At 53.7% G+C, this 27,121-nt stretch overlaps 1 protein-coding gene across 2 annotated transcripts in view; it reads right to left on the bottom strand.

Annotated features, from left to right (window-relative positions):
• Positions 1-5,209: 5,209 nt before the first annotated feature.
• The window catches only part of BABAM2 (BRISC and BRCA1 A complex member 2), a 356,468-nt gene continuing 334,556 nt past the window's right edge, over positions 5,210-27,121 (bottom strand). The window contains exon 12 of one of the 2 annotated variants that reach the window (XM_008162284.3): positions 5,210-5,522. In XM_008162284.3, the coding sequence (XP_008160506.1) occupies positions 5,459-5,522 (64 nt within the window). In that variant the 3' untranslated portion in view covers positions 5,210-5,458. Of the gene's footprint in view, positions 5,523-10,982; positions 11,073-27,121 lie in introns of those variants that run through there. The other variant, XM_054727885.1, reaches the window with a different exon arrangement.

Here is a 27,121-nt window from a genome sequence, read left to right as displayed (position 1 = left end):
TGGAGGGCAGCCGTCACTCACACCCGCCCTCCACCTCATTCCCAGAGGCACCTGGCGCTCTCCGGCTTCCACTCGGCGCACCTGTCCAAACAGCCAAAGGTCGGCAGGAGCTGGGAGCTGGGAGCTCTGTGTGAGGCACAAGTGTGATCCTGGAGTTGAAAGGGACAGATTTTCCTGGGTGGTTTCTAAACTGCCTTGAAGGGCATGCTCCAAACAGGGTCTCTGGAATGAGGAGACCTCTGTGAAAAGGGGGGGGGAGATGCTTTGGGGGGACGAGTGTCTGTCACATGCCGTGGGGCTTGTCCCAAGTGGTGCAGAGGCAGCTGGCCCGCAGCAGGGAGGGTCATGCTGGCCGTTCCTGGGTTGCTGTGGGGCTACTTTTATTGCCATGATTGGTCATGGTTTCTCATGACCCCAAGCATGACCTCTCAGGCTTGTAAAGTATGGTTCTTCCAGAGGAATCCGAGAAGAATGAAGGCGCCAATGTGGGAACCCTGGAGGAAAGCATGAGTTCGGTTAGGAAACAACCCTCGGAGCTATTTCATATTTAACCTGGGATCCATTCCTGGGCCTGCTGTTTTATTAAAACCTTAGTCATTTTCTTTCATAATTGCAACTATTTTCATCTTGCTTTCCTCAGATAATGGGCTATTATTTCCACCAAGTGTGATTTGGACTTTAACCTGAGAATACGACACAAGCTTTGAAGTCAGACTTTTTCCAACTGTGGGCTGGTCCTGGCTCAACCATCTGAAGAGCAGTCGCATTTATATATATTTGCATAGCCATATAGTAGACTATCTGCATGCACCCAGGCTGCTCCAAAGCTGGTCTCAGTGGGTGCAGGTGGACACACGAAGCCCCTGTGATGCGGTCTGGCCTTGGGCCCAGCACACACACCTGGGCCTGCCTCCTGCTGACACCTGGTCTCAGCCAGTCCCAGCCATCGCTAGCCCCGCTCCTCCTGTGGAGACGAGGTGGAAGTCTTCCACAGGGCCCTGTATGCAGGACACGCTCCAGAACCGCCTCTTCACCTGGGAAGCAGGATAAGGCGAGGGCAAGAAACAGAGGACCTGGCTCCACTTCCTTTGTGAAATAGAGATGGGAAGTGGGGAAGGAGGGGAAGGAGGGGAAGAGGGGAGAGAGAGAGGGAGAGAAGGCAGAATAGATGAAGGAGTAAGTAAATACCCACTTCCAGTCTTTGGGTAAGTTATCTAACCTCTTTATCTCAGGTTCTTTATCTATAAAAGGGGGATAACACTCACCCTCACCCTGGCTGGGGCACATATAAGAATCAACCGATGAATGCATAAATAAGTGAAACAACACATTGATGTTTCTTCTTCTCTCCCTAAAATAATAATAATAATAAAAAAGAGACAACACCTGCCCTCATTCAGTTGTTTTTGAGGATAACAAAGACAACAGATAGACAGCAGCTAGTATGGAACGTCCTTCATAGCTTAATGAGATACCACCCGCCCACCTCCCTCTTTCCATTTGCCATCTGGTCTCCTCTCCCAACTGGTACTCTGCGGGCACTGTCCGTAAGCCCTGTAGATGCACAGACAAAGCTGACGTCCCTTCTCTTGTTTTCACGTTAGAAAGCACCGATGAGTACATTAGGGTGCCGTTAACAGACTTCAGTGTCATCTTACCATGCTAAGGATGGCGGGACCAGCCCGTCCCGAGGAACTGGGTCAGGATTGGGGCTAGTTCTATTTATAGCCCAGGCAAGAGGCACACTGAATGTGGTTGTTGCTCTGGCAAGGCTGTGACCCCAAAACAGAGTTTGTAGCCACCAGGAACTGAAACTGAGTCAGAAGCAAAAGTGACCTGCGCTGCTCTGGCTGTCCTGCCGTGGGAAAGCACGGGCCGGGTGAGCAAGCAGGTCAGTGGGTTGTTTGTTCCGAGCGTTAGAGCCGGACCCAGTGTGTGTGTGTGTGTGTGTGGTGGGGGGGGGGGGGCGGGTTGGGGGTGGTGGTGGTGCTGGGAACTCCCACAGATACGTCTAATCTCCCATTCGCTAACATCACGATGACTCATCATTTTGTCTTCCTAGTAATCCAGAAAGGGTCACTGGCAGGACTTTCTAACAGGGGCATTCTGACTTTTTAGATGAAGGCCAAAGTCAACATGAGAAAATCCTTCTTCTGGTCTGCAGTGACAGCCACTGTCCAGCCGGCGTTTCTGTGTGCGAGCGCCCCGCTTGGTGCTTCCGGTACTTTCCTCACACAGATAAAGCAGCATGATGGTTCCCATTTCACAGGTGAGGAAAGCAACACTCAGGTTCAGGAAAGACCCACGCTGGAGCCCACTCACCGGCGAGGTCGCCTCCACGGCCCTCCCTGCTCTCCCGCCTGCGTCTGGCGACCTCACACCCAGGGCCCCAGTCGGCATGGTGGGAGTGTTTACACTTTGGGAATCGCCAAACAGTACAAATCAGGGCCCCTCCTGGATAAACTGCCCAAGAACTGCTTGTTAAATATTTACCAGGCGCCGAATGGGCAGAGGCAGGATTCAAACAGAAGTTCTCTCCTCCTCACGCGCATCCTCTTCCCAGCTGCCCCCGGCAGACGGGCCTCTAATCAGCACACCTGCCTGGAGGTGGGGGGTCCCCAGGAAGCCAGCCGAGCGGCAGGGAGCAGGCTGAACGCCGGCCACCAGGGCGCCTGCGCCTCCTGCCCCGGCCCCAGGAGATGCCCTGGTCACTCGGGGTATTATTAGTAAACACCTTAGTCCTTTTTCTGGTCTGTGCTGAGCTAAAGATTCGCTGAAATGATGAGGGCTGGGTAGGCTGGAGGCAGGATTTAGGAGGTAATAATGCGCTCTCCTATACAGCACTTTTCATCTTCAAAGCACGTTGCAGCCATTTGCTAATTAGTCCTGGGCTGCGCCCCGTGTGCAGTGCAACGCTCCGTGACAGGCCGGACTAGACAGAAATGTTTAAACCGATACAGGTGACTGTCGCCCATGTACAAGCGCCACCGCTTCTGCTGCTGGGGGTGGGGGGTGAGAGATAAAATCTCACAACTGCTGGTTTTGAATCCCAGGCACTGGAAATCCGAAGTTGCTATTATCACCTTCTGCTGTTTGGTTCCCCAAACCCTCCCCCTGTGCTGAGGGGGCGGAAAGTCTTTTTAAAAATCATTGTAGCCACACTCAAGCTTGTACATAGTACATCCTCCTTTCCTGGGAAAGATAAAATAAGCCTCGGTTTACTAGAGAGTCGTGGACCTACGTGAAACATGTCTGGGTCGCCAGCCAGGAGGGAGCCTGGGTTGCGTCTGAGCTGGCGGTGGCTGGCTGGGGATCGTGGGTAACTCTCTCAACCTCTCTGTCTCCTTTCCTCCCCTGCTGCCTCACGGGTCTGCTGTGGAGCTGTGCCGAGACGCAGCGTGCGGCAGCACTTCCGAGTGAGGCTGTGCGTGCTTGGCAGACGTGCCGGCACCATCAACGACCGGCCGGCCTGAGCTCCCGTGGACCCCGAGGCTGGCAGGGGCAGGAGGGCCACTCCAGATCACACTGCCCACTGCTGACTGCTGGCACGACTGACTGGCTATGTGAAATGCAAGGGGCCAGGCTACCCACACCTCCCCATCCCACAGTTGCCTCTGCTGGAACTGGAGCTGGGAACCCCTCCTGGGTCCGAGGTAAACGCTGACTCAGTCAGCTCTCGGCTCTGCAGGCAGCGAGCCCCTCCGTGTCGGGAGGGCGGCCCAGCAATCCTGTTAAGGAGCAGAGAGCAGGGAGCTTGGCACACAGATGCGCTGCGGTAGAGGGACAGTCAGCTGGCTGAGGGGTCATGACCTCACTCAGCACAATCGTCTGGGAGTGCTATCAAATCCAGGGGCCGAGGCCTGGCAGCGAGTTCCCATCCAGCACCCTGCGGGGCCCAGAGCAGGTCTCTGAACGCTCCAGGGTGAGTCGCAAGAGCTGAGTCCTTGCACAGCAGGGAGCAGGGACTTCCTCAAGGTCACCCAGGCAGCTAATGGCAGAGCTGGGGGTGGACCCTGGCCTATTCTGTCATGGGGATTCCCGAGGTTTCAGGGCCAGGGGCAAAGTACGCAGTGAGGGATCCGAGCCGGGCAGCCGTCCAGGTGGCCGAGCCGGGAGTCTGTCAGCTCTGCTCCGGCCCCCGAGGACATTCCTGGTGCCGAGAATCCAGGAGGGAGAGCCGTGCCTCGCCAGTCCCCAGGAGGGACTGCGCTGGGTCCCGTGCAGGCTCCCAGGTGAAAGCATGTGCGGCCCCGCACAGGGGGGCCCGCTTCCCCTCCACCTGGGGGCAGGAGGTTTAAGGAAGAGCAGGGGCAGCGGGGCAGTGCTTGTCCCTCACCTCTGTGGCAGGTCCCGCTTCCTCTGTGAGAGCCTTCGGGCGGAAGAATGCTCCATAAGCTGCGAATCTTGTAAAGCTGCCAAGCGGGCTGTTGCAGTCAGCTGGTGTGAGTGAGGGGAGCCGTGTGACGGAGTAGTGAGGCCTGGCTCCCAGCTCCCGGCTCCCAGCTCTGCTGCTGCTCTGGGAGACTCCGCAGCTCTGGGGCCTCAGTTCTCTGCTCTGTACCCTAGGCCTGGGGAGTCGCAGGGGGAGGGCCTGGGGTGCAAGCAAGATGACTCCTGAGACCCTGTCTGGCTCCGATAAGCCACACACTCAGGACCAACGGTCCTCGGCTCTGCTCCTGGATGGTGCAGAGCTGCCAGGTCTGAGCTGGGTCACAGACGTGCCAGAGGTAACCCCGAGACCCCACTTTCAGGTGTAATTCCCACAGTGCCACAGGTGCCCCAAGAGCTCTCCCGTCAGCCGAGGGAAGGGTGAGGGGGAGAGAGGGACGGACTCGTCATACATTCAGCAAACTTTAACAACAGCCTCGGGGTCGGGATGGGCTGTGTACCCGTGCACACGGAGCTGTAGGGGTGGGGAGGGGGTTGGTGCTGGGACCCAGTGGTTCTGAGCTGCAGCCTGGGCCTGGCTGAAACCATGCAGGCTGGTCAGTTTGGTTCGGGCAGCACCTTTCCAGTGGAGGACTGCCCCAGTGGGAAATGGTGGGAAATGTAAACCACACACACACACACACACACACACACACACACACACACACACACACACACACACGGAGGGTTTAATCTTAACACTTACAAGAGGTCTCAGGGACAAAGAATAAGGGTGTGTGCATTTATGATGTCTTACTTTCCCTGGAAAAATATTGCATCATGATTTTTGTGACTTTATTTCTTCCAATCAGGACTACACTGAAGGAAACAAAGGGAGAACTGAGGCGGGGGCTCGAGCAGGTCACCGCAGCCAGCCCCAGCGTGGGCTCCAGGCGGGCTGGCGAAGCTGCTGTGTGGGGTTAAAACGCTGCCGTGAAGACGGTCCAAGTGGCTTCCAGGAAGCAGCCTGTGTGCTGACACGCATGTGGACAGAGCAGTCTGGCTGGCCCCCGCTCCAGACTGGTGTTTCCTAGAGCTTTCCATTGGCAAACGCTGCCTCCTGGAACTGAGGGACAAAGGTTCTGAAATAAGCCCTGGTGGGAAAGAGGGGAGAAAACTGTGGTTAGCACAGACAACTCGGAAAAGTGCAACGCCGAGCTTTCCCCCTAACTCAGAACAGTTGCTCGTTATTGTTCAGGCATCTTGGGCTGGATTTTCCTTCCTGATTCAAAGCCTCTGGCTTTTGCCTAGGGAGATGCATGCACTTCACTATTGTTCTGTCTGCACGGATCCTTAAAGGGCCTGTGCACAGCTTCCTATGAGACATCAGTACTCAGGTCTGTCTGCTGTTTCCCAGGCCAAAGGCAAGGGCCTGTCCAAGCGACAAGCCAGAGACTGACCACGCCAACCACCCGCCGTTCCCGTCACGTGGAACATAAAGAGGGTGTCACTTTTCCCTCAGTTGGACCGCTGACTTCATGCAGACACAGAGGGTCTAAGTAAAAGGATTTCTAAGTAATCCCTGGCCTCCATTTATTTCCAACCACATATGTAGCTTGGTCTCTAGAAAGCCAGGCTGGGCATCAAGAGGACCCTCCCTCCCTGTCAGTCAAAGCCTCCTGCCAGGAGGGGCACACCTTCTGCCGTTTGCCCTGGCACTGGGATTTGAATCTGCAGAAGCGGGCCCTACACTGCACATCAGGATAGGGCACATGCTGGGCCCACCCTGTGCCGGGCACGGCATGGGTACCGGGGCCGTGAGATGACACAGATATGGCACCTGCCACACAGGAGGTCTCAGTGCAGAGGAGACAGACACATACGTAACACCAACTGAGGTGGGAAGGGCCCTTACGGAGGTGCCAGGAGGCACCCACCTGGGGTGATCAGTGCAGACGGAGGGGAGCAGGCATTACAGGGGTGCCCGGGAAAGACAGCAGGGGCAGTGACTTGAGGGCAGGGGCTGGCTTGCTGCGAGCTGGGAACCAAACGCAGTAAATGGAGGGAGAGGAAGCTAGACAGGTTGGGGTGGGCACCCCATGCCTGGTTACCCAGGCTTGCCTCCTCCTCCTCTCTTCCACCCGACTCTTGGAAGAGCGGAGAAGTCGTGCCGTACTTCTCAGGAAGTGGCTCTCCCAGAACTGCGGCGGGAACTAGGAAGGCCACCAAGCAGACTCGCCACCAGTACTGCACAGGCCTCATGCACCTCCCCAGGGAGCCCGCAGTCCGCTTTATTTAGGGAGCAGTTCCAGCCCGCGCCTCTGCAGTTCCCGGAGGGGAGAAGCGCCAGAGAACAGAGGTGCTCGGGTCAGGAAAACCCGGGGGTCCTCCTGCAGGGGCGGGGCCCTCCCTGATCACAGCACCGGGCAGTGATGGGTGGCCCCTGCCTGCCCCCAGCGCCCTCTGGAATGTCACACTTTGCTCTGCGCTCAGTCCCACCTCCACAGCCTCTGCAGCACTTAACCAGTGACCCTACCCCCCAACTCTTTCCCTCTTTCGGGGAGACATGAGCACCACAGAGCTCCCCACTCCCAGACCAGCTCCCCCTGGGGTCTCCTCCATCCTGCCCTGCTCTCCACGCCCCAGGCTCAGCCTGCCGACACCACCGGCAGCAGAGACCCGCCCAGTCTGGGCCTCCAGCCCCATTTCTCCCCCAGACTTCCAGTCCCGGGGCCTGCTGTCTCTCTGCCATTCAGCGTGTTTGTTCCCAAAGAAGTGCTCCCCACTCTTCGGTACCTGCAAGTGCTCAGGCCCATTTGTACTTCTGTTCCCACCTCTCCCGAGGCCCTGGGGTGGACTCACCCTGCAGGTCCTCCCTCTTCCTCCCAAATGTCCTCTCCTTCCTGACACCCTCTGGCTCTCGGTCTTGTTACCTTTCAACAAAACCGCTGCAGGAGCGGTTTCTCGCTGGACACAGGCCTACTCCACCTCTTCTCGCCCCAAACTCGCAGCCGCACTCGGGGGTTTACACTCTGGCTCCACAACACCCTAAAGAAGGTCCCCTTCACCTCCATTACACTTTTGGGATCTTGCCCCCCTCTCCCCGCCCCCTTTGAGAAGCTAAGAAAGCTAAGGGTCCTCTCCCAGCAAAGCTGCAGGTGAGTCTCCCCACTGCGATGTCTCGTGTAGCTGGGTATGTCCGTCACGGTCCTGGGTGTGACCTCCGCCCTCCAATCCGGCCACTGCTCTCCCCTCACACGGGGCCTTTTCCACGCTCAGGCCAAAGGCCCTGCTCCCAGCAAGTCCTCCCCGGCCTCCGGCCGGTCCTCTCCCTGCACGTGGACACCATGCCTCTCCCAGGGCGTCGGTCACGCACACACACGTCTCACCTGCTGGGCTGCCTGCCAGCCCTAGAAAGCCGAGAGCACGTCCCTTCCCGGTGACCCCACACCCCTGCCCACTGCGCACTCAGCAGGCCCTTGGTGGCTGTCGTTAAGTGACTACTGAGGCCGCCGGTTGCAAGCAGTTAAGGCGTGCCCATTGCATGCTGTTTAAGAAGGTGAGAGACGGCACCCAGAAGCACACGAATGCTAATACTCAGGAACTGAAGAAGAAAATGTCGTCCACTCTCAAACTTTAAACTATGTCAACAATTAGTGAGAAAGAAAGATCAACCCCTCCTTTATCCTCATCTTGCTAACACGGTCCGAACTGTCACCTTCTCTGAGACTTCAGACCCCAAGCGCTTACCCACCCCTGCACATGCCTCTCCTGGTCCTCATGGGGGGCGGGGGCGGGGGCTGCCGGGATGAAGCAGAGGAGACGCCCCCCGGTGAGGAGGGGACAGGCTAGACAGTGGAGGAGGAAGGAGCAGCCCTGGTTTTCTTGGGGAACTTCTGGGGGCAGGGGCTGCTCCTTGTGGTCAAGAGGGAGCACGCCTTCCAGCACGCTCCTTCCTGCTTCCGCCGGCTCTGCCGGCTCCAGTTCTGCCCCGGGCTTTCCCGCCAGCCCTCCTGCGTGCCCCGAGGGAAGAGCCTGGAGAAGGCTACTCACAGGCATGAGACCACCAGCCTGCAGTGCCGCTCAGCACCTCGTGAAGTCGGTTAAGGGAGGGGCAGGGACAACGGCTCCCAGCCATAGATAGATTTTTTCAAGCGCTGTTTTCATTTCTTTCACGTTTTTATTGGAGAAAATGGAGAGCTGCCTGAGTATATACTGCCATCAGCACTAGTTATGCGTCACCTTTAAAAACCTCTTTAACCCAGAGACCAAGTGTATGCAGCTTTGGAAGTGTTCCAGGGTCGGGAGGGCAGGCCTCGCCTCCCCACTGACCGGCCGGCTCCTCGTCCTCCTCACACTGGAGTTTATTTTTAGATGAACTGGAGCTCAGCATGCCTTAGGACGAGGGAAGGTTCTGCTCCTTTGTTTACCCCCAGCCCTTTGCACCCGGTTTTACAAAATCAGAACTCAGTGCGATGCCAGGGTCTGAGGCTAGGAGAATACATGGAAGGTTTTCCATGACTTGGAGCAGGTCTGGCTCCTGGCTCAGGTCTCAGCTCGGGGCACAGCAGGGGTTGAGTAGACAGACTCTGGGGAGCAGGGGGCGGGGAGCTGAGATGCTCAGAGGGTCTACTCTTCTGCCTCTGGGATCCAGGGTTAAATCTCTTCTCTGGGCTCATCTAGAAAGCAGGGAGCCGAGCCTGGTGACCTCCGGGGCCTGCAGCTGGCAGGCTGTGACGGACGGGCTGTGCGCGTGGGCTCTGGAGCCCGCCACACCTGCTCCTTACTGGCCTATCTCTTGGGCAAGAGACCCCCTTTTTAGTTTTAGTTTCATCATCTACGAAGGAGAGGAATAATACCCACCTTAAGGGGCAATGCTCATGAGGAGTGAGATTTGGCCTGGTGCCTGTCCTAACAGATGATCAATAGGTGCCAACTATTACCAAGGGACCGAGCTGGGTCTGGGAGGAAGAGGCTGCGAGTCTGTGGGCCCAGTCAGACCCTGTGCGGAGAGGTCCCAGGGTCACTGCCCTCAGGTCATCATTTCCCCGCAGCGGCGGGGATCACTGTTCACTGTCACACTGAGCCGGCAGGGGGAGGCTCGGAGATGGCCGGCCTCAGGGTGAACATCCAGCAAAGTCGCTAGGACACCGTGCATCTCAGATCCAGTGCAGAGCTGCTGGGGACACGCGTGGCGTCTCGGGGTTAGTCCTGCAGCGGAGGCGCCTGCAGGCCCTGCTGGCTCCTGCCACCCTGCTGGGTGCTCCTATGAGGGGCTCTGGTCAAAGGCTTGGCCGGGGAGAATTGATGCTGTGGATTGGAGGGCGTTTAAGAATCATGGGGCTCTGACTGCCCATGGTGGGGGCATTGAAGCTGGCCTCCAATCGACCGTTTTCTGGTCAGGACAGTATGTATCATAAAGGGGAGACAGTGGGGAAGTGGAAAAAGCACTGAACCACGAAGCAGAAGACATGGGCTTAGTCCCCACCCCGGCTTGTTGGTCACTGGAAACTGGGACTCACTTTCTTCAGCTGTAACAAGATTTGTACTTGATGGTCTCTACGTGCCATCCAGTTATGGCTCTAAGATATCCATGTGACCTTGTGTACGCCACTTAACCTCACTGTGTCTTGACTCTTCATCTGTTAAATCAGGGCACCAGCCAAGCCCAGGGTCCAATGTGTCCTAAGTGGTGGCTGTGTGCGAGGTGGCGAGTGGGGTGGTAGTTATCGCCATCATCGGGGATACTTTTGCACAAATGGGGCGGGGTTAGTGATGGACACTGCAGAGCCCTGAGCAGAAGGTGGTGGTACCCCAGGCAGTTCCTGTGAGGCATGGAAGACCTGGCCAGCCCTCTGCCCTCCCAGGAGAGGAGGCGTGGAGTAAGGAAGCCGGAGTAAGTTGATAGGGGAAACAACGCATGAGAAATTCAATAGTCCCCGTGTCTGGGGAAGGCGCTCTAGGCCCCTAAAGAGAGTTACAGGGAGCCGTAGGAGCATCCTCAACGAGGTCTCAGTAGCAGGGGTTTTCCCTACTGGAGTTAGTTTTTAATTTATTAAATGAACCTTTTCAAAAGAACAAAAGTCCATGGAGTCAACATCTGAAAATCTGAACCAGTACAGCTTTAAGGAAGTGAAAATAAAAACAGGCTATAGAGCCCAAGGAGGCGGACTCTGGGAAGGGAAGGAGCGGCTGCCACTCACACCAGCTCCCATCGGCCAGTGGGAAACGAGCTCAGCAGGTTTGCCGAGATGCCTGCCCGATGCCACTCGGACCCCAGGGCCCCGAGCACATCTCACAGGAGCACGGCCGCGCGAAGGGCCCTGTGGTCTTGCCGCCTTTAGCCTCGCTCACGTAGGACCTGTTATTCTGCAAGGACCTAAACAATTGCCTTCTTCCAAAACAGGACCAAAAGTACACTCTCTGGAATCCAAAAATACTTTTCTCTGGACAATCACAGATGAGCCGTATGATGTTGGCCAGAGTCAGGCCAACACAGTGGCGAGGCGGGCAGGAGAAGTGGTTCGGGGACACGACCCTCATTGTCAGGAAACCAAGAACGTATAAATCAAGTCAGAATTCATTTTGGCAAATAGAGGCAAGTTCCCAAACATCCAAGGCTCATTTCTTTTTCCACTTTTCTTCGGCAGCGGTGACTTAACTGGCACGTGTTTTCCATCAGTCACATGAAGACTGATTGTGGTCTGCAAATCAAAGCAGTCCTGTAAATAGTGAATGACAAGTCCCGCTAATCATGCCTCGTGGTCTAGTCCTCATAGTCATGAACGGCCACTGCAAATACTGACTCACTTGGGGTTCCTCTCCCCGTGTCAAAGGGGGTCATCCTTATAATAGGTCTCTACAGAGAGACGGGTTCTACTTCAGTGCCCTTCACCCCAAACCCTCCGAAGGCCCCCGTGCAGACTGCCCACCACCTCTGGGCGGCCTGGTGAGCCAGGGCCTGGCGCAATGGGTGCTTCTTTTGCAGCCGTGCCCCGGGCGATGTCAGCCTGGCACTCTAGTGTGGGCTTTAGGAACAAACAAGAGCTTGTAATGAGTTCACGCCCACAGTCTCCCTAAATGTGCCAACCCCTGAGCCGGCCTGGTTCATGTTCAGGGGTCCAAACTTTCAAATCAAGAACATGAACACGCGATGCAAAGGCTTGGTTTCATACTGAGGAGAAAATACCCCAAGCTCGGGGTCCGGCGGCACCCTGGTCCTGAGCTGGAACCGACCTCCCCTCTGCTGGATTCCAGGCACGTGGCCCCCACCTCGGCCCAGACGGTCTGCTCTGATCTGAGATGTACAGACTGGTGTCTAGACTACGTCTTATGCAGCTCGGGCTCCTCGCCGGCCATGTGGCTGCGACTGAAGTCTCAGTATGTGCCGAACTAAATCAAAAGCTGTCTAGGAGGACTTCCATAAACAACCAACTGGGACCCAATCTAGACATCAAAGAATTGGGATGAAATCTGGCTCCTTCTAAATCATAGGGTATTTTTAAATGCTTTTCTAAACTGGTCAAATTACCTAGCAGTTCTCTCTCCTGAGGCACTTCATGGAGTCCCCCAAGCCCGGCCAGTTCCTTGGGATACAGCCGCTTGCGCCCGCTTCCTCAGCTGCAGGGCCAGGCCTCGCTCCTGGGCACCCCTGGTCAGTGTAAGAGCAGGAGAGGAGGGCAGAGAGGGAGAGCGAGGGGTAGGAGAGTCCTCCCAGGCTCCCGAGCCTCCCCCAGCCACAGGGCTGCTCCTTGCTCTGGGCTTCATCTCTGTGCACGCGTCTGCCATCCCACCATTCTCCCACACCCAGGAGAAGCTCCATGACGGCAAGACTGTGTCACATCCCTCCATCTCTGCACCCCAGCTTCACGAATACTGCCCAACACACAGCCGCTCAATAACTATTGCTCAAACGAACATAAACATTTGGCTCATTTAAAGACGAACTTTAGAATTACAGAATCTTGTAAAAAAAAGAAAAAGAAAACTCAGAGTTCATATTGTCCAATCAGTGCAGGGAAGGGAAAACTGAATATGGCACATAACAGTGACAGCTGTTAGCACAGGTCCCCTCGTGGGCGCCTGAGGCGGAGTGTGGGGCTGGTTCAGCCGTAGGGCCCCATGCTCCTCTTCCTTAGGGCTTCCCAGCAGGTGAATGTCAATTTGGTGCATGAATGAATGAACGGACGAACGAACGTCCTAGGGGCTGACGTCCCAGAGCTAGTAAGCAAAGTCTGAGCCAGTCCTCCAGTCTCCTTACTTTCAGGCGGATGCTGTTTCCATCAAGATGAGAGGCTGGGAGGAGGGGGTGACAATGTGGCCACGGAGAAAGGCTGGACCTGGGGGGAGGGGGGCGGGGCGTCAGCTAAGATGATGACATGCACCTGGCTGGGCTGAGGCCAGATAGTGGGTGCAGGGGACTAAGGAACATGGTGCTGCCTGGGCCAGGGACCCCAGGGCAGAGCTGCAGCCCTGTGCTCACTTTGTCTCCCCATCTGCGCCTCCCAGGTGTGCCTCCAGTGGCAGGTACGTTGGCAGCGGGCACCTCAAGTCCTCTGCTCAGCCTGCCCAGGGCTGCACGAGCAGGAGCTCAGCATAGGTCCCTGCTGACGGCCACGCAGATGCCTGGGCAGGATGCCGGGTCGCTGCACAGGCCCGGCCGGGAGGAGGGCTCCTCCGCAGGCCACCTGTGCTGGACGGGAGGGGGAAGCTGCCGCCTGTCCAGTGATGGTGAGTCACCGCAAAGATCACAAATTACCCTCGCCGTCTTAGTCAGCGACAGGGGAAAAACCAAAGGATGGACCTCAAAGAGGAAGTGCTGGGTCCCCGCAGAGCTGACCATGCGGAGCGTGGGTCCCGGCCACTGTGGGGTCCAGGCCCCAAGTCACACTCTGGTGGGAGGGGCCCCAAGGCCTCTGCTCAGCCTTGCCAGGCACCTGCCTCCACGGAAGGGCCAGGTCCCCCAAGGGCTGATGGAACACTTCGGAGACCATCTCTTTGGGGCATAAAACCACCCTCTCCTCCCTGAGAGCCCCTCTGGCTTCTGTGCTGTTTGCTGCTGTCCCGTGGTTTCTCCCCTGGACTCTCGGCATCCAGGGCTGCAGCTCATGCTGCCCGCAGCGCCTCGGGCCCCACCTCTGTCTTTTGGGCACAGCGTTTGGTCGCTCCAGCACTCTGGGTACTTGCCCTCCTAGCTGGGTGCTCACAGATACCCCTGAAGATGTAGGGGAGGGGCACACGATGGCATGGTCCCTCTTCTTTTCACTGTAATCCCCCGCTGGCAGCTGAAACCATCTCCCCAGATGCCTGGCTCCCGGCTTACAGGTGGAAAAGCAGCAACTCCAGATAAAGCAACTGCCAGAGGCCGCCCTCCCTGCTGGCGTCCCGGCCCTTGGGGGGCTGGCTGGGCGGTGTTTCATGGCAGGCTGGCAGGAGGGCAGGACTTGGGCAGGTGGAGGGCACGGATGCCAGTTACAGAGAGAGAGGGCAGAAAGGAAAGGAGGATCATACATCCACTGTGGGAAAGTGATTATCTGCCGCTGGTATCAACTAGGCCTGTGCAAATGATGGGTGTAACCCGCGAGTGTTGTGGAATCGATTCAGTGGGTCCTGAACAGCACTGAAATAAAGTTAAATAGAAGATAAGTGCATCGCATGTGCAAGGAGAAATATTTTTGTGTGAAACGTTTGTTTCCGTTCTCCATACTGGATTAGGATAGAAATAAGCGTCTTCCTGTGGATTGTGGTAACAGGCTGGACCCTGGGAGTGCAAAGGAAGGGAGGTGCCTACTACTCGCCAGACGTCGCTGCCACCGGTGAGGTATTACTGGCTCTCTTTTTGCCAATGAGCAATCTACGATTCAGAGATGCAGAGGAACTCGGCGAGGATCGCACACCTGGTGGTGGCAGTGCGATCTGTGACCCAGCGCTGCTGGACTTGAACGCTCACCGTCTTTCCTCAGGGCCAGGACCTCCATGGAGAGAGCACGGGAGTGAGTGGGATCCACACGGAATCACGCTGCCGCTTGCGCATCCGCACAAGGAAGGAGGGACATAGGAGGTATCTAATTTTTTTATTTTTATTTGGTGATCCTCTCCCTCCCAAACAACATCTTAGTTGGTTTTTAGTTTCCTCCATTAAAGCTGGAATTACCAACAGCCTGGGAGTGAACTTCGAGAGCGGTTTATTGCCAACTCCTATTACACCCACATTTGCTCTTACAGTCCTTTCTAGGGGTCCTCCCTCTTGTAGGTTTGCGTGTCGGAGGTGGTGACGGGTCTTGATTCCTCTCTAGGAACCTGTGTTGGGTGGCTTTTCAGGAGAATTACAACTGTGGTAACAATGGGCCAAAGGGATGAACTGACTCCCTCTCTCTCACTTGCCCATCTGGTTCCGGAGGCACTAAGGCACCTGGAAGAATGAGGCCTCTGAGGGCGGGGGAGAGGGGAGAAAGAGCAGGACGGGCAGCGCAATTCACCAGGCGCACACGGAGGCACCGTGAGTGCCCTCCAAATGCTGGGCCCCAGGAGGGGGTCCTTTAACATGGAGTCCATGTGGCATCCCAAGACTCCCCGGGTTGCTGAGCACTACTGTGTCGGTAAAGTGCTCTAAAATGGTAAGAATTGTTATCCCAGAGCACTGAGCTGTGGCCTAGAACTGGGGAGGCTGACTTGTGCTTCTGGCTCACTTGTTACCCCTGTGTGACCTGGTGAGCATTCAGCTCACTGTGTCCCAGAGGGATGGCTCCCTAGGTCACTTCCAGGTCCAATTTACTATCATCCATTATTCTTATTATTGTTTTGGTATCAATCCAACCACTTTAGCCAGAGACAGTTTCCTAAGTGGAAGCGATAATTAACAAATGACCTCTTCGCTGTGCTTTGCTAAAGGTGTTCCCTCAAGAGTGTTAATAAGCATCGTCAAAGACATTGCACATGTGTGAGGTTTTCATCCATCTCTCCTTTGTCTCCAGATAAGACCCCAAGAATGGATGGCCAACATCCATCCTGGCCATTTTCCTTCCACCCTTCAGACCAGCGACAACCACTCACTCACTCATTCATGCTTAGCTCCTGTGCCTGTAAAGGACTGGCTCCTGCAGGGGCCAAGGAATGAACCCGAGCAGGGCCCTGCCCTCAGAGGACACATACACTTGACTCCGAGCAGGGAGCTCCTGCTAACCCTCGCCAGGAGTCGGGGGTTCACTTTCAGTCACGGGCCAGCCCTCCTCGCCAGCTCCTTCTTACCACCATTGCTCTGAACAAGCAGAGCAAACTTTCTGCCTGGGGTTCACTTTCTTTTCTGCTCAGAGCTAAACCAGGGCATTATCCAGCAGGCCAGACGTCTAGCACCTTTAATGACAATAATAATAATTTGCATTTATACAAGGCCTTTCATCGGGGGATCTTAAAGTGCATCACAAACAATAATTAATTCCCTTTTGCAACTCTGGGAACCAGCTAAGTAGGAGTCCCTTCACTTTGCAGGTAAAGGGTACTTTCCTGAACCATGCAACATGCTGGGGGGCTCCCTACCTACCCCAAACCTACCCACCCTCAAGGCCTGGCATGAGTGCAGCAGGCCCTCCACAGAGTCTGCCAACCCCAGCCCGCAGTCCTTTGTCCTGCCTCTGAAGCTCCATAGTGTGACCTGCTGAGCCACTCATTTCGTACGAATGGGAGACACTCACAGTGGGAAGAGATGGCAGGACCTTGTCCAGGACAGGATGTGCCCCAACAGCACTGCTGAGGGGCGTCCTCCGGCTTCTGCCTGAGGATCCTTTGTAAGGGACAGCTCATCACTTACAGGCATTTCTAGGTTGTCAAGTTCTTCCTTCTCCTGAACTGAAACCTGTTCCCCGGAAACCCGCACCCATGGGCCTTCCTTTGCCTTCTTGAACAAACAATCCTACCTAAATTGCCTGCGGTTGCTGGTCGATTTCTCTTGTATACACGCTATTGACTTCTGAGGTCAGCCTTGGGCGGAGGTTCAGTGGGGCCTTGTGAACTGAATGTGTGTGAGGGGCAGCTGGGCCTCCATCACATGCTCTGGGCTCCAAGGCCAGGCGGCCGTCCGAGCCACAGGCAGGTGCTCGCTGAGTGCTGCTGCTCTGGGTCCCTGGGGCCCAGCGTTGAATGTAGTTCAGTAGATTCTAGAGGTTCTGTGTTCCTCTCTGGGGGCTGCACCTCAGCAACACAGCAATCCCCTAATTTTCTGCTAACTGACTGACTAAATGAGTAACTGACCTTCTTTCTTTCCTAAATCTATTCTTAAGTCCAGGCAATGACTGGTTGCAGAGGCCGGTTTTGGAGGCTAAGCCAGATATAACTTCTTCGGTTCTTTTTTCTTTTTGTACCCTTTCTTAGGATAATTTCTTGGTGCTAAACCTCAGAGGGATGCATTGATGCCGAGCCGAGAACCAACACGAGGACAGAGCTCCATGATCTTCTCCAAGGAGCTAGAGGCAACGGAGGCCTCGGGATTGGAGCAGGCCAGAGGACAAATGAAATCCTTCATAATTTTATTTCAAATAGCCAGATGTCCTGAGGAAACCAATAACTCCTTGAATGAGTCTGGGTCCTTGCTAGTGGCTTTATGCCTCTAAAAGACACCGCCCTCCCTCTGCCAGGAGTCCTCGGTTCGGGTGAGACTTTTCTCCGGTGGCTGACCCTGGAAGGAATTCCCAGTGTGCACGGGAGGCTAGTGTCTTCCTAAACCTTGTGCCCTGGGAGCATGGGGCCTCGCTTGTGGTGATGGAGCCTTATTCTGCTTTGATTTCACATGATTCCTGCTTTCTGGCCTAGAATCAGGAGTGATCATTTTTGGCTTAGATTTGGTCTGGGTCATTGATCTGGGGGATCCTTGGGAGGAGAAAAACGGAGTAGAGACAGAGCCTGCCGGGGTCATTCTGTGGCAAGGAGAACGGCCTGCAACCATTCCCACCCAGTTCCGAGGGAAGAGCATGATTTTGGAGTCCAAGAGAACTGAATTCCAATTCGGCTCTATCACTTAATACCTGTGTGTCTTGGAAAGTTGCTCCCTGAGTCTCCAAGTATTTCTCTCCAATGGACCCAGAGGATTCATGGGGTATTGTGAGGCAACAGGCCAGGCACATGGTAAGAGCTCAAACCACATTCGTTTCCTTTCCTCCCACCATCCACTCCCACCTCATAGCTACATCAGCACACTCTGAGGAACTCCCACGTCACATTAACTCAACAAACATCTATAGAATAGCTCCTGTTTACGAGGGAGGCCTGGGACACTGGGACCACTGCCTGACCTAGTGCTTGTACCTAGTAAGCGTTCAGTAGTTGTTGAATGAGTAAATTAATTAACTTCATACTTGGTATTTCATAATATGCTTTAAAAATTACCTCATTTTAATTCAAGCAACAATCCTGTCTATGAAAGAGGCATGTGGTAAAGGCAGAGTGGGGTCTGGATACGAGCTAGTGCCCAGCGACAGCACATGTCTGCCCTGGAGGGTCTTCTATGCCTTCTGTGGCCCACAGGCTTGGAGCAGAAAGGGCTTGGCTCTGGGGTCCCCACATTATACTAGAAGGGTCCTGGGGCCCCCATGTTTCACTAGAAGGGCTCTGGGGCCCCCACATGCCACTAGAAGGGTCCTGGGGCCCCCACATGCCACTAGAAGGGACCTGGGGCCCCCATGTTTCACTAGAAAGGCTATGAGGCACCCATGTTCTACTAGAAGGGCTCTGCTGAGTCCTGCTCCCAACCCCCTGTCTGGCCGTAGCATCTGTAGCTAAAAGCGAGGGGCATATTATGAGTTTGGTGGCTTAGAGTGGTAAGTTTTTAAAATAGAAAACATATGCTAAGTGGGAGACTTCTTTCCCTCAGGCCTGGGCCCCTGGTGCCCCGCTAGCGTTCAGGGCTAATCCCCATGTGGACTCCACTGATGCCCACATCCCACCCTCCAGCCCCCCTCTCCTCTCTTTTAGGGCACAGCGAGAAGTACTTTTGTCCACAGGACTCTCACTGCTCCTTAGCATGATGCTCTGCATGTAAATGTTAGGGGCTCAAAGCCATGGCAGACTGCATTCCTTCTTGTTCCTGGAGCCTTTCGGGACCAAGAAAGGGGACTGGAAGCAGTGTTGACTCCTTGGCTCCCATGGGCTCCCAGCCGCTCTTTCTTCCCAATCCTCCAGCCTCTGAACTGCTGGGAACCGCTGAGATGCAGAATGAAAAGGGTTGGTTTAGAGTCTTTCAAAATGTGCCCACATGGCTGGCCCCAGTACAGTTTCCAATGTGATTTGAGAGGTGGAAATCAGATCTGACCACAAAGCCGTCTCACCCACGGAGAGTTCAGAACAGCCTTCTCAAAACCGCTCTGACAACACAGCCCGCTGAGCGGGGTGTCCCGGCAGAATGTCGTCACTGCACACGCTGGGCAGCGGGTAACCCAATGCCTCGGGAGTGAGGTCAGTCCCACCACCGTGAGCTTGTCTGTTCTGGACCTCTTAAAACACAGCTCTTTGTGCTGCTAGCATGTCACCTTTGAGATATAACTGTGTGGAAAATCATGTGCATTCCTTAAGCTGAGCCAGTTTGAGGTCAGAAGTTGGCAGAGGAAAGCCAGGCCCTAAGCTAGATCAGGGCCTACGGTGCCTGCTGGGAGAGGCCCAAGTCTCTGAGATCCCGGCCATGGGCACATCTTCCAGCCCAAGCCTCTGAGCCAACCTCCCGCTGCAGCGCTGCCGAGGGGACCAGCCCAGGCAGCTGTGGTCTCAAAACCCAAGGCCAAGCAGCGTTAACCTGTTGGTGGCCAGCAAGGCCCCTGTGAGAGGACCCACAGACTTCCGGATACCAGGGATCGGGAGTAGCTGCTGCATTTGGGGGTGCAGCTGCTGCCCACTCGCTAAGCTGTGTGTTCTTCCAGGGCTATGTGCCCAGAGAAAGAGACAGGGTTTTCTTACCAACCACAGGGGGCGCCTTTTACTAGTTTGCACAAACGTTCGTTATAGGCCAGAGGCCCTGGTAAGAGGACTGTTCAAGTCTGCCTTCCAGCTTCCCTCTAATGTAGCTGCAATGTGGGTCTGGGATGCCTGTCGCTGGGATGCAAGTTTTATAAATTAGAAGATTAGAAAAATTAGTTCTTTCCTAGTCTCTGCATTTTTAAGGCATCTTTGAGACCCATTCTTGCATTTATTTTTTAAAATATATTTTAACTGATTTCAGAGAGGAAGGGAGAAGGAGAGATAGAAACATCAATGATGAAAGCGAATCACTGATCAGCTGCCTCCTGCATGCACCACACTGGGGATCGAGCCCGCAACCCAGGCATGTGCCCTGACCGGGAATCGAACCATGACCTCCTGGTTCACAGGTTGATGCTCAACCACTGAGCCATGCCAGTCGGGACCATTCTTGCTTTTCTCATCACAGCCACCCTCCTGCTCTGCCACTTAGAACTATTCCTGCCTCATCCCACTGCTCAGACTTGGAGATGGAGGCACAGACAGACAGGGTGCGGTGGGTTTGGGCAGCCATACCAGTCCTCAAGGCAGCATTTCCTGTCATGGGCATCAAGCAGACAAATGAGCGCTCTCTCCCATGTGGATACAAATGTCCCACCCTGAACCATGCCACTGAATGCAGTCAGACCTACACAGCCGGGTGCCTTTTTTCAAAACTGGCGGACACCATGGATACAGTCATCAGACCAATAAACAAACGCAGGCATACAGCAAAACAAGCCCCCACCCTTCGTGGATGCCAACAATCTGAAGGCATGCTTGGATTGTAACTACCATGAGGAAGAGAGGGCCCCTTTTCTTTGGCCCTTTAGTCGCTTCAGGAGCTCTGGTGGTAAAAGAACTGCCACAAGTTCAAAGTCACAGAAAGCTGGGTTTTCTAAACAGATCTAATCCAGGGATCAGCAAACTTTCTGTAAAGAAACAGATCGCAGGCATTTTCAGCTTATAGTCAGAGCGATTTTGAGAAGGGCATATACTGCCTCTATAATTCTCCCTCGTAGTGATATCAGCCATGCTCCATAAGTAAGAGAATGGGTGTGGCCGGGCTCCAATAAAACTTTATTTATAAAAACAGGCAGCTGGTTATGTGTGTCCTTAGGCTACTGTTCGCCAATTCTATCTTGCCCAACCCTCTATTTGCAGAGGATGCAGCCAGAACCATCCGAGACCAAGCCCTGCATGGCTGGGCAGGAGGAGCAGAGAGGCTGCGGGGGGCTGGAGCCTCAGTGCAGAGGGTCAGCCCAGCCATGGGCACACTGCAAGTGGAAAACCTCAGGTTAAAACCCCACAGGATCGGGAAAGACAACCTCCGAGACGTAGCCATCGGTTACATTCTCCTAAGTATGTGTTGCTGACGCGCATTTGTCAGTCAGACCAGGCAGTCTTACAATGTCCTGAGGAGGCTGGGGGAAAGGGAAGCGAGGGCCTGGGAAGCACTGGCACCTGCCCGAACAATGTGAGAAGAAACAGCAAATTCATTCTTTCCAGTCAGTAGCCAGTCAAACACCGAACCGTGCGTGAGTGGTCAGAGAGGACGCGTGCTCTCATCCAGGGCTGAGAACAGGTTGTTTTGGCTGTCAAGCGTTTTCAAAACAAGTTTTCTTGGTCTCATGACAGGTTGTGGCAAGAACAAGAAAATAAAGAGTGGAAGATCCCATGATCGCTGCTCCGGGCTTCCACGTGGCTGGTGCTGCCTGCACAGCAGGCTTGCCTTCAGAGTGTGCAGATAAAGCTGGTCTTAGGGCTGATGCCTCTTCGCTAGTGATACCATTAATAAAGCGATTCCCCCAAGAATAATCATTCTAGTCTGGGAGGAATAGGTCAAAGTCACTCTTAAGCCCAAGGGCGCTATTCTGATCACACTTACACCCTGCTCTGTTTTCATTTTCACCTCATGTTACGTGGCCAATTATGCCTCTGAAACGGAGGTTAAAAGCCATCTGCTCCGAGGTGGATTTTTCCATCTCAACCACAGAACACTGGGTCAGGGTTGGGCAGAGATCAGCAAGGAAGCACTATGGGGAGGGCCAGGACCAAGCTGCCTTAAAAAGTGCCCTGACCTCCCCACTGCAGTGATCGCGCCCTCGGGGGCTTAACCAGCTCTGCCTGCAGGAGAGGATGAGTCAAGCAAAGCTGCACATGGCAGTGCCGAGGACACGCAGGCAAGTGGAGATCTGGAAACCACGTCTACCACGTAACCCAGAGGAAAGGTTCAGAATCACCCCAACAAGTGTGCTGGGAATTCTCAGACACGCTAAATTATTCCTGAAGAACCCAGACTCAAGTTCAGACTCAAATTCTGAATCGCTGTGTGACCTTGGGCACAGACATTCCTTCTCTGGGTCTTTGTTTTCATTTCCAAAGTGAGGCTGCGGGACTGTCCTTCTGCCTCCAATACTGTGACCCTCAGACTCACCAGAGCAGAGAGCATTTGGTCAGCTACCTTCATACCTGCTGTGGCCGTTGCAAGTCACTCGAACCACAAGGGACAGTTGACGAAACTCTATGAGAGAGGCCTTGCTCTTATTCCATGACACAAGTCATCAGACCCCAAAGCATATCTCCATTCTGCCACCTGTCTGAATGCTCTGAAGAAGAGGGCCAGGAATACATGACCACGGGTAAGAAACATCCAACGCCTCTTTCCCTGCCCCAACACACACATGGACAGGTCCCCTCCGCATTTAATGTCGCTACCCAGGAAGTGACCTGAAGGCACTGCCAGAGTCTGCTGTGAGGCCTTCATACCTGAGAGAGAGGCTAGGAAATGAATGAGTCTCCCTTCCCCGTCAGACAGACTGTCCTACTAATTCTTCAACTGCTCTCTGTGCCAGATGCCACCTTAAACTTTAGATAAACAACTACTAATGTTTCAGTATAAGTATGTCCTAAACACTGCACGGGATATGCTTATACTAAACTAGAGGCCCAATGCACGAAATTCGTGCAAGAGTAGGCCTTTGCAGCCATGCCTCAATCACTCCCTCGCAGCCATGGCAGCTGCCTCAATCTCACAGCTGCAGCCCTGGCTTCTTCTGGAAGGTCATCCGGAAGGATGTCCAGACAGTCGTTCTGCTGTTCAGCCGTTCGGTCGATTTGCATATTATGCTTTTATTATTATAGATTGCTGGTTGTTTATCTGAAATTTAATACAACTGGGCATCTGGTATTTTTAATTCCTAAAACTGGCAATCCTAGCTCCGGAGAACAGAGTGGGTTCTTAAAGCGCAGGGCACTGAGGTGGTAAAAAAGGGGGAAAGGGCCCAGGACAAACATTCTTTGATAGCGTTCACAGGCGTGACCGGAGAACTCAGTTTTTACTGCCTTTCTTAATATTTCCAATGCCAAGAGGACCTATTATGATTTACATACCTCCACCAAGGCAGATCATTGTATCAATACATAATTTGTTAATTTAAGAAAAACCTTATTGCCTCCATTTAAAAAAAGGATAGCATGTCTTAGCATGGCAATTAATAACAATAGTTACTGTTAATTGAACACCAACAAAACGCCAGGCATTTTACAATCATTTTTGCATCTAACACCCACAACCCCCTGTGAGAGAGGACTGTTGACTAGCGTCTACGGTAACAAACTACTACCAGAAAGTGGTAGGACCTGGGCGGAGTTCTGGCTGGTTTGATCCAGAGCATGTTCCCTCCACTCTTCAGTGTAGCCCGGCCTCAGGGCCCTCTGATCCCTCGGGCAGGAGTCTCCTCCCTCCATCGCTGCACATCAAACCCTACCCGTCCTCCATGTCAGCTTCCTTCATCTCAGAAACAGACATCTTCTCCTTCCCTCAGGACTCCTATGTGCTTCGCCCGCACTTTGCATGCACTGCTGCCTTAAGAAAGAGAGATACTTGACCGACTTTCATCCCACCTCTACTTCAGTGAAGGCAGGGACTATGTCCAAGACACCCCTGAACGTGGTCCTAATACCTGCTGTGAATTCCAGAATCATCTGCTTCACATAATAAATGAATGAATGGGAAAGTGCTGTGACTTGGGCAGAACCTAATCAGATCCACACCAGGACACACCGAACCCGAGTGTCGGCCGAGGCAGGGAGCCCAGAAACTCCAGCTCTAAACAGACAGCTGGGCTCAGGTGCCGGCGAATTTGGGAAAACTTCCTCAATCTGAGGAAGAGAGGGCATTATGAGAGCAGAAAGCCAGTCTAAAGGTTAGGAAACCGACGTGTAGTCCCAGTTCCTGCACTGAGTTACTCTGTGACATGGACATGCCACTTCACTCTGGGGGCCTCGGCTTCATAATGCAAAATCGGGGAACGGCAGGACCCATTTCATGGGCCATTCTGAGAATCCCAGGAGGTAAACGATGCACAGCGTTTACAGTCGTGCTGGTGCAGTGAAAGTGCTCAGCTCACATTTATTATTATTACCATCCGTAAGAAGGTTGGGAGGGACTGGCCAGGATGCTCCATTATCATATATTTTGAGAAAAACAACATAATCGTGCCTTTACATATATGTTCCCATAAATGTCATTATCTGGAATACTAGAAAAATGATAGGTTAAGGATGATCGGATCCCTAAGATAATCAATAATGGAAACTTCTGGTTTTCTACCTTTTGATTTTGGGGTTAGAAGAGCCACAGAGCTTCCTGCTCCACGACTGACTTGCACTCAGTGTGCTGAGTAGTTAATGCTGTGGCCTCTCCACCAGACGGACCGTCCGAAGTCTATCACAGCCTTTGCAGGGGGGGTCTTCTAAACGGGTGAGCGTTAGCACCTGGAGGGTAGCGACCGCAGGTGCGTGCGTGCGTGTCTGTGCGTGTGTGGTGGTTCCCAGCGCTTTGCACACACTCTGTACACAGTGTATATCACTCTCACGTTTGCAGAATGAATTACTAGCGATATCAGCACTGCAGACACCATTGTCACACTTGATTCCTATAATCACGACTGTCCTCAACCCTCTTCTCACAGTGGCCATGGCATCTGCCGGCGGCTCAGCCCTGACCAGCAGGGCACATGGGCAGATCACACTTCTCCCCAGAGGTGACTGGATTAATGACTACCCTAGACCCCTCCAGCCTCGCTTCTGCTTTCTTGGCTTCCATTTTCCATTAGGCATGACTAAGCACCAGGGCCCTGTCTGTCTGCGAACAGGAGTCACTGGAATTTTTCGTCCTCTTCTCCGTGTGAGCCTCCCTGCTGGCGTGGTGCAGCTGGGAGCAGCGTCTTTCTTCCAGCTGCTTCACTACAACACCCTTTCTTCCTCTGCACACCGATTCTAGCAGTAAGTCCGGCCACGGGAATGTTCACCTTCCCGTAAAGGTATTCAGGGCCAGGTCTTCATTCTCTCAGAAGGGCTATTTCTGTCCAAGAATACCCCGGGCTTTCCCGTGGCTGCAGCAGCCAGCAGGAGGAAGGCTCCCAGGCCAGGCCCCTCCGTGGGAAGGAGGATGGGTGTGTGACAGCAGAAATGCCAACCTCCATCCCTGCCTCCACTGTGCTGATCCGTGAGCAAGGGAGCAGGACAAAGGCTTAATGAAAGCCAGAGGTCAGAGGGCACTTGGGCTGGGCCCTGGACCAGTGATCAGGTACTGACTGGCCTTGAACAGGTTTTCCAGGAAATGAAAATGATGAATGGAGTGTCAAGTCTATGCTAATCATGATATGAAGGGTTTAATACCAATCACTTCATTCAGTTTGCACCACATGGTTAATGCTCACCTCCTAAACGGGTGAGCGTTAGCACCTGGAGGATAGCGACTGCAGGTGCGTGCGTGCGTGTCTGTGCGTGTGTGGTTCCCAGCGCACAGACACGTACCATACTCAGTCTTGCTGCACTAGACCCGTGGTCGGCAAACTGCGGCTCACGAGCCACATGCAGCTCTTTGGCCCCTTCAGTGTGGCTCTTCCACAAAATACCACGGCCTGGGTGAGTCTATTTTGAAGAAGTGGCGTTAGAAGAAGTTTAAGTTTAAAAAATTTGGCTCCCAAAAGAAATTTCAATCGTTGTACTGTTGATATTTGGCTCTGTTGACTAATGAGTTTGCCGACCACTGCACTAGACGATCTGTACGGGTTCTTCATGTTCCATGTCCTGAGATGGGCCCTCAGTGTCACACTTACACTCCTAGATGCGTTCCTGCTTGGCCACCCAACTTAACTCGGCCGTTGGCTGTGGATTTTGGAGGTTACTTCTGGTTCTGCTCACCTCTATAGAGCTTCTATTTTAAAAAGTGTGAATTCAGCTCATTTTCACAGGGGGCCCCTGTGCTGAGTGATCTGACTACAGACAAGACAGAATCCCACTCCCACAGAGCAAGGCCTCTAGTTGGCACTGTGATGTGCAGAATGGATGTCCTGATTGTTCTCTGATGCTTCCTTTTTATATCTAGAACTCATGCCTGAATGAGGAGAGAGAGAAATGAACACGTGGCCCTTCTGTCTTGGCTGGACTCCATGTCACACATGGCAGCCCCGGCGGCACCTGTCAGAACCCAGCACGCACATCGGAACAGTCAGGCCTAATTCCCGAGAAGCTGTTTTAACTTGACATGTGAAAATGTATTACATCCAGAATGATTTTACTGGGTGTGTGCTCAGGGCATATGTGTGCACGTTCCGCAACTGGAGTGTTCTATAAATATCAGACACGGGTTGTTCAAAGAGGCATCACGTACAGAGTGTACTTAATTCCATTTAGTGATGTTTTCAATTTGTGTCTGACCTCTGGCAACAGAGATGGAGTTTTCTCAACATGAATAAAAAAAGTATGCTAAGCTATCTTAAACACAATTTTCACTTAAAATGTCAGAAATAAATCAGCACATAGTGATCACCCGCTAATACCCCGTGCTTTCAGATGAGAGCACTGAGGCCCAGAAAGGTCAAGTGTCTTTCCCAAGATCACAGAGGAAATTAGTCATGGGCCCAGACAAGACCCAGGTCTCCTAAACCCAAGCCACCGTTCTTAGGATTTTCTTGACTCACTGTATGCTTCTTCTTCCAACAGTTCAAAGGCAACTCTGGTTCCTTTAATAAGGGTATGTGTCTACTTTGGTAAACTATCAAAATCCAACTCCTCTACCCTTTCCTTTCTGACTCTCTAAGATGTCTGCCTACTTTTCCAACAAAGAAAATAGATGACCATATCTCACAAACAAGGAAGTGGCCACACTTAATTATCACACATTTTCCCAGTGACAGAGGAGTGATCGAGCCCGAGGCTCAGCTGAGTTCATTTCCCTACAAAGGTGGGCTGGCCTTCCAGTTATTCTTTCCATGTGCAGCTTCTTCTGTTTTCCATGACTGAGACATTGACCCTAACCCTGTGTTTCACTGAGAAAGCGTGATGGACAGAGGCAGGGTTGTCCTTAAAACAGGTCTCAGAGGGGCCAAGGAAAGAAATCAAAGGACGCCAGGAACACAGACGAGGGGCCAGGACCAGGTCTGAGGGTCCTGCTGGAGGGGCGAGGAGGCCGGGCGGGGCTGTGGACCGCTCTGTGCCTGGTACAACCTGAAGGGACAGTGCGCAGCTCAGTCTGGGATAAGGGCTGTGTGAGCAGTAATTGATGGCCGTGCTTTTCAGTGGAGCTTATCTCACAGCAACAGATGTCAGGTTCTAATAAATAACATGTTCTCTCTGACCTACGCAGTTTGGAGAGGATGCCTGGACGCCAGGCAGATCTGGATTCCTCCCCATCTCTGTTACTCTCTCTTCTGAAAGGAAAAACAAACCAAATCCCTTGAAGATACTTTTCAAAAGGATTTTCTTT

This window comes from Eptesicus fuscus, chromosome 16 (assembly GCF_027574615.1).
Source record: "Eptesicus fuscus isolate TK198812 chromosome 16, DD_ASM_mEF_20220401, whole genome shotgun sequence".
NCBI classification, from domain to species: domain Eukaryota; kingdom Metazoa; phylum Chordata; class Mammalia; order Chiroptera; family Vespertilionidae; genus Eptesicus; species Eptesicus fuscus.
The sequence above is the reverse complement of the archived record's forward strand: the minus strand, read 5'-3'. Positions and strand labels throughout refer to the sequence as shown.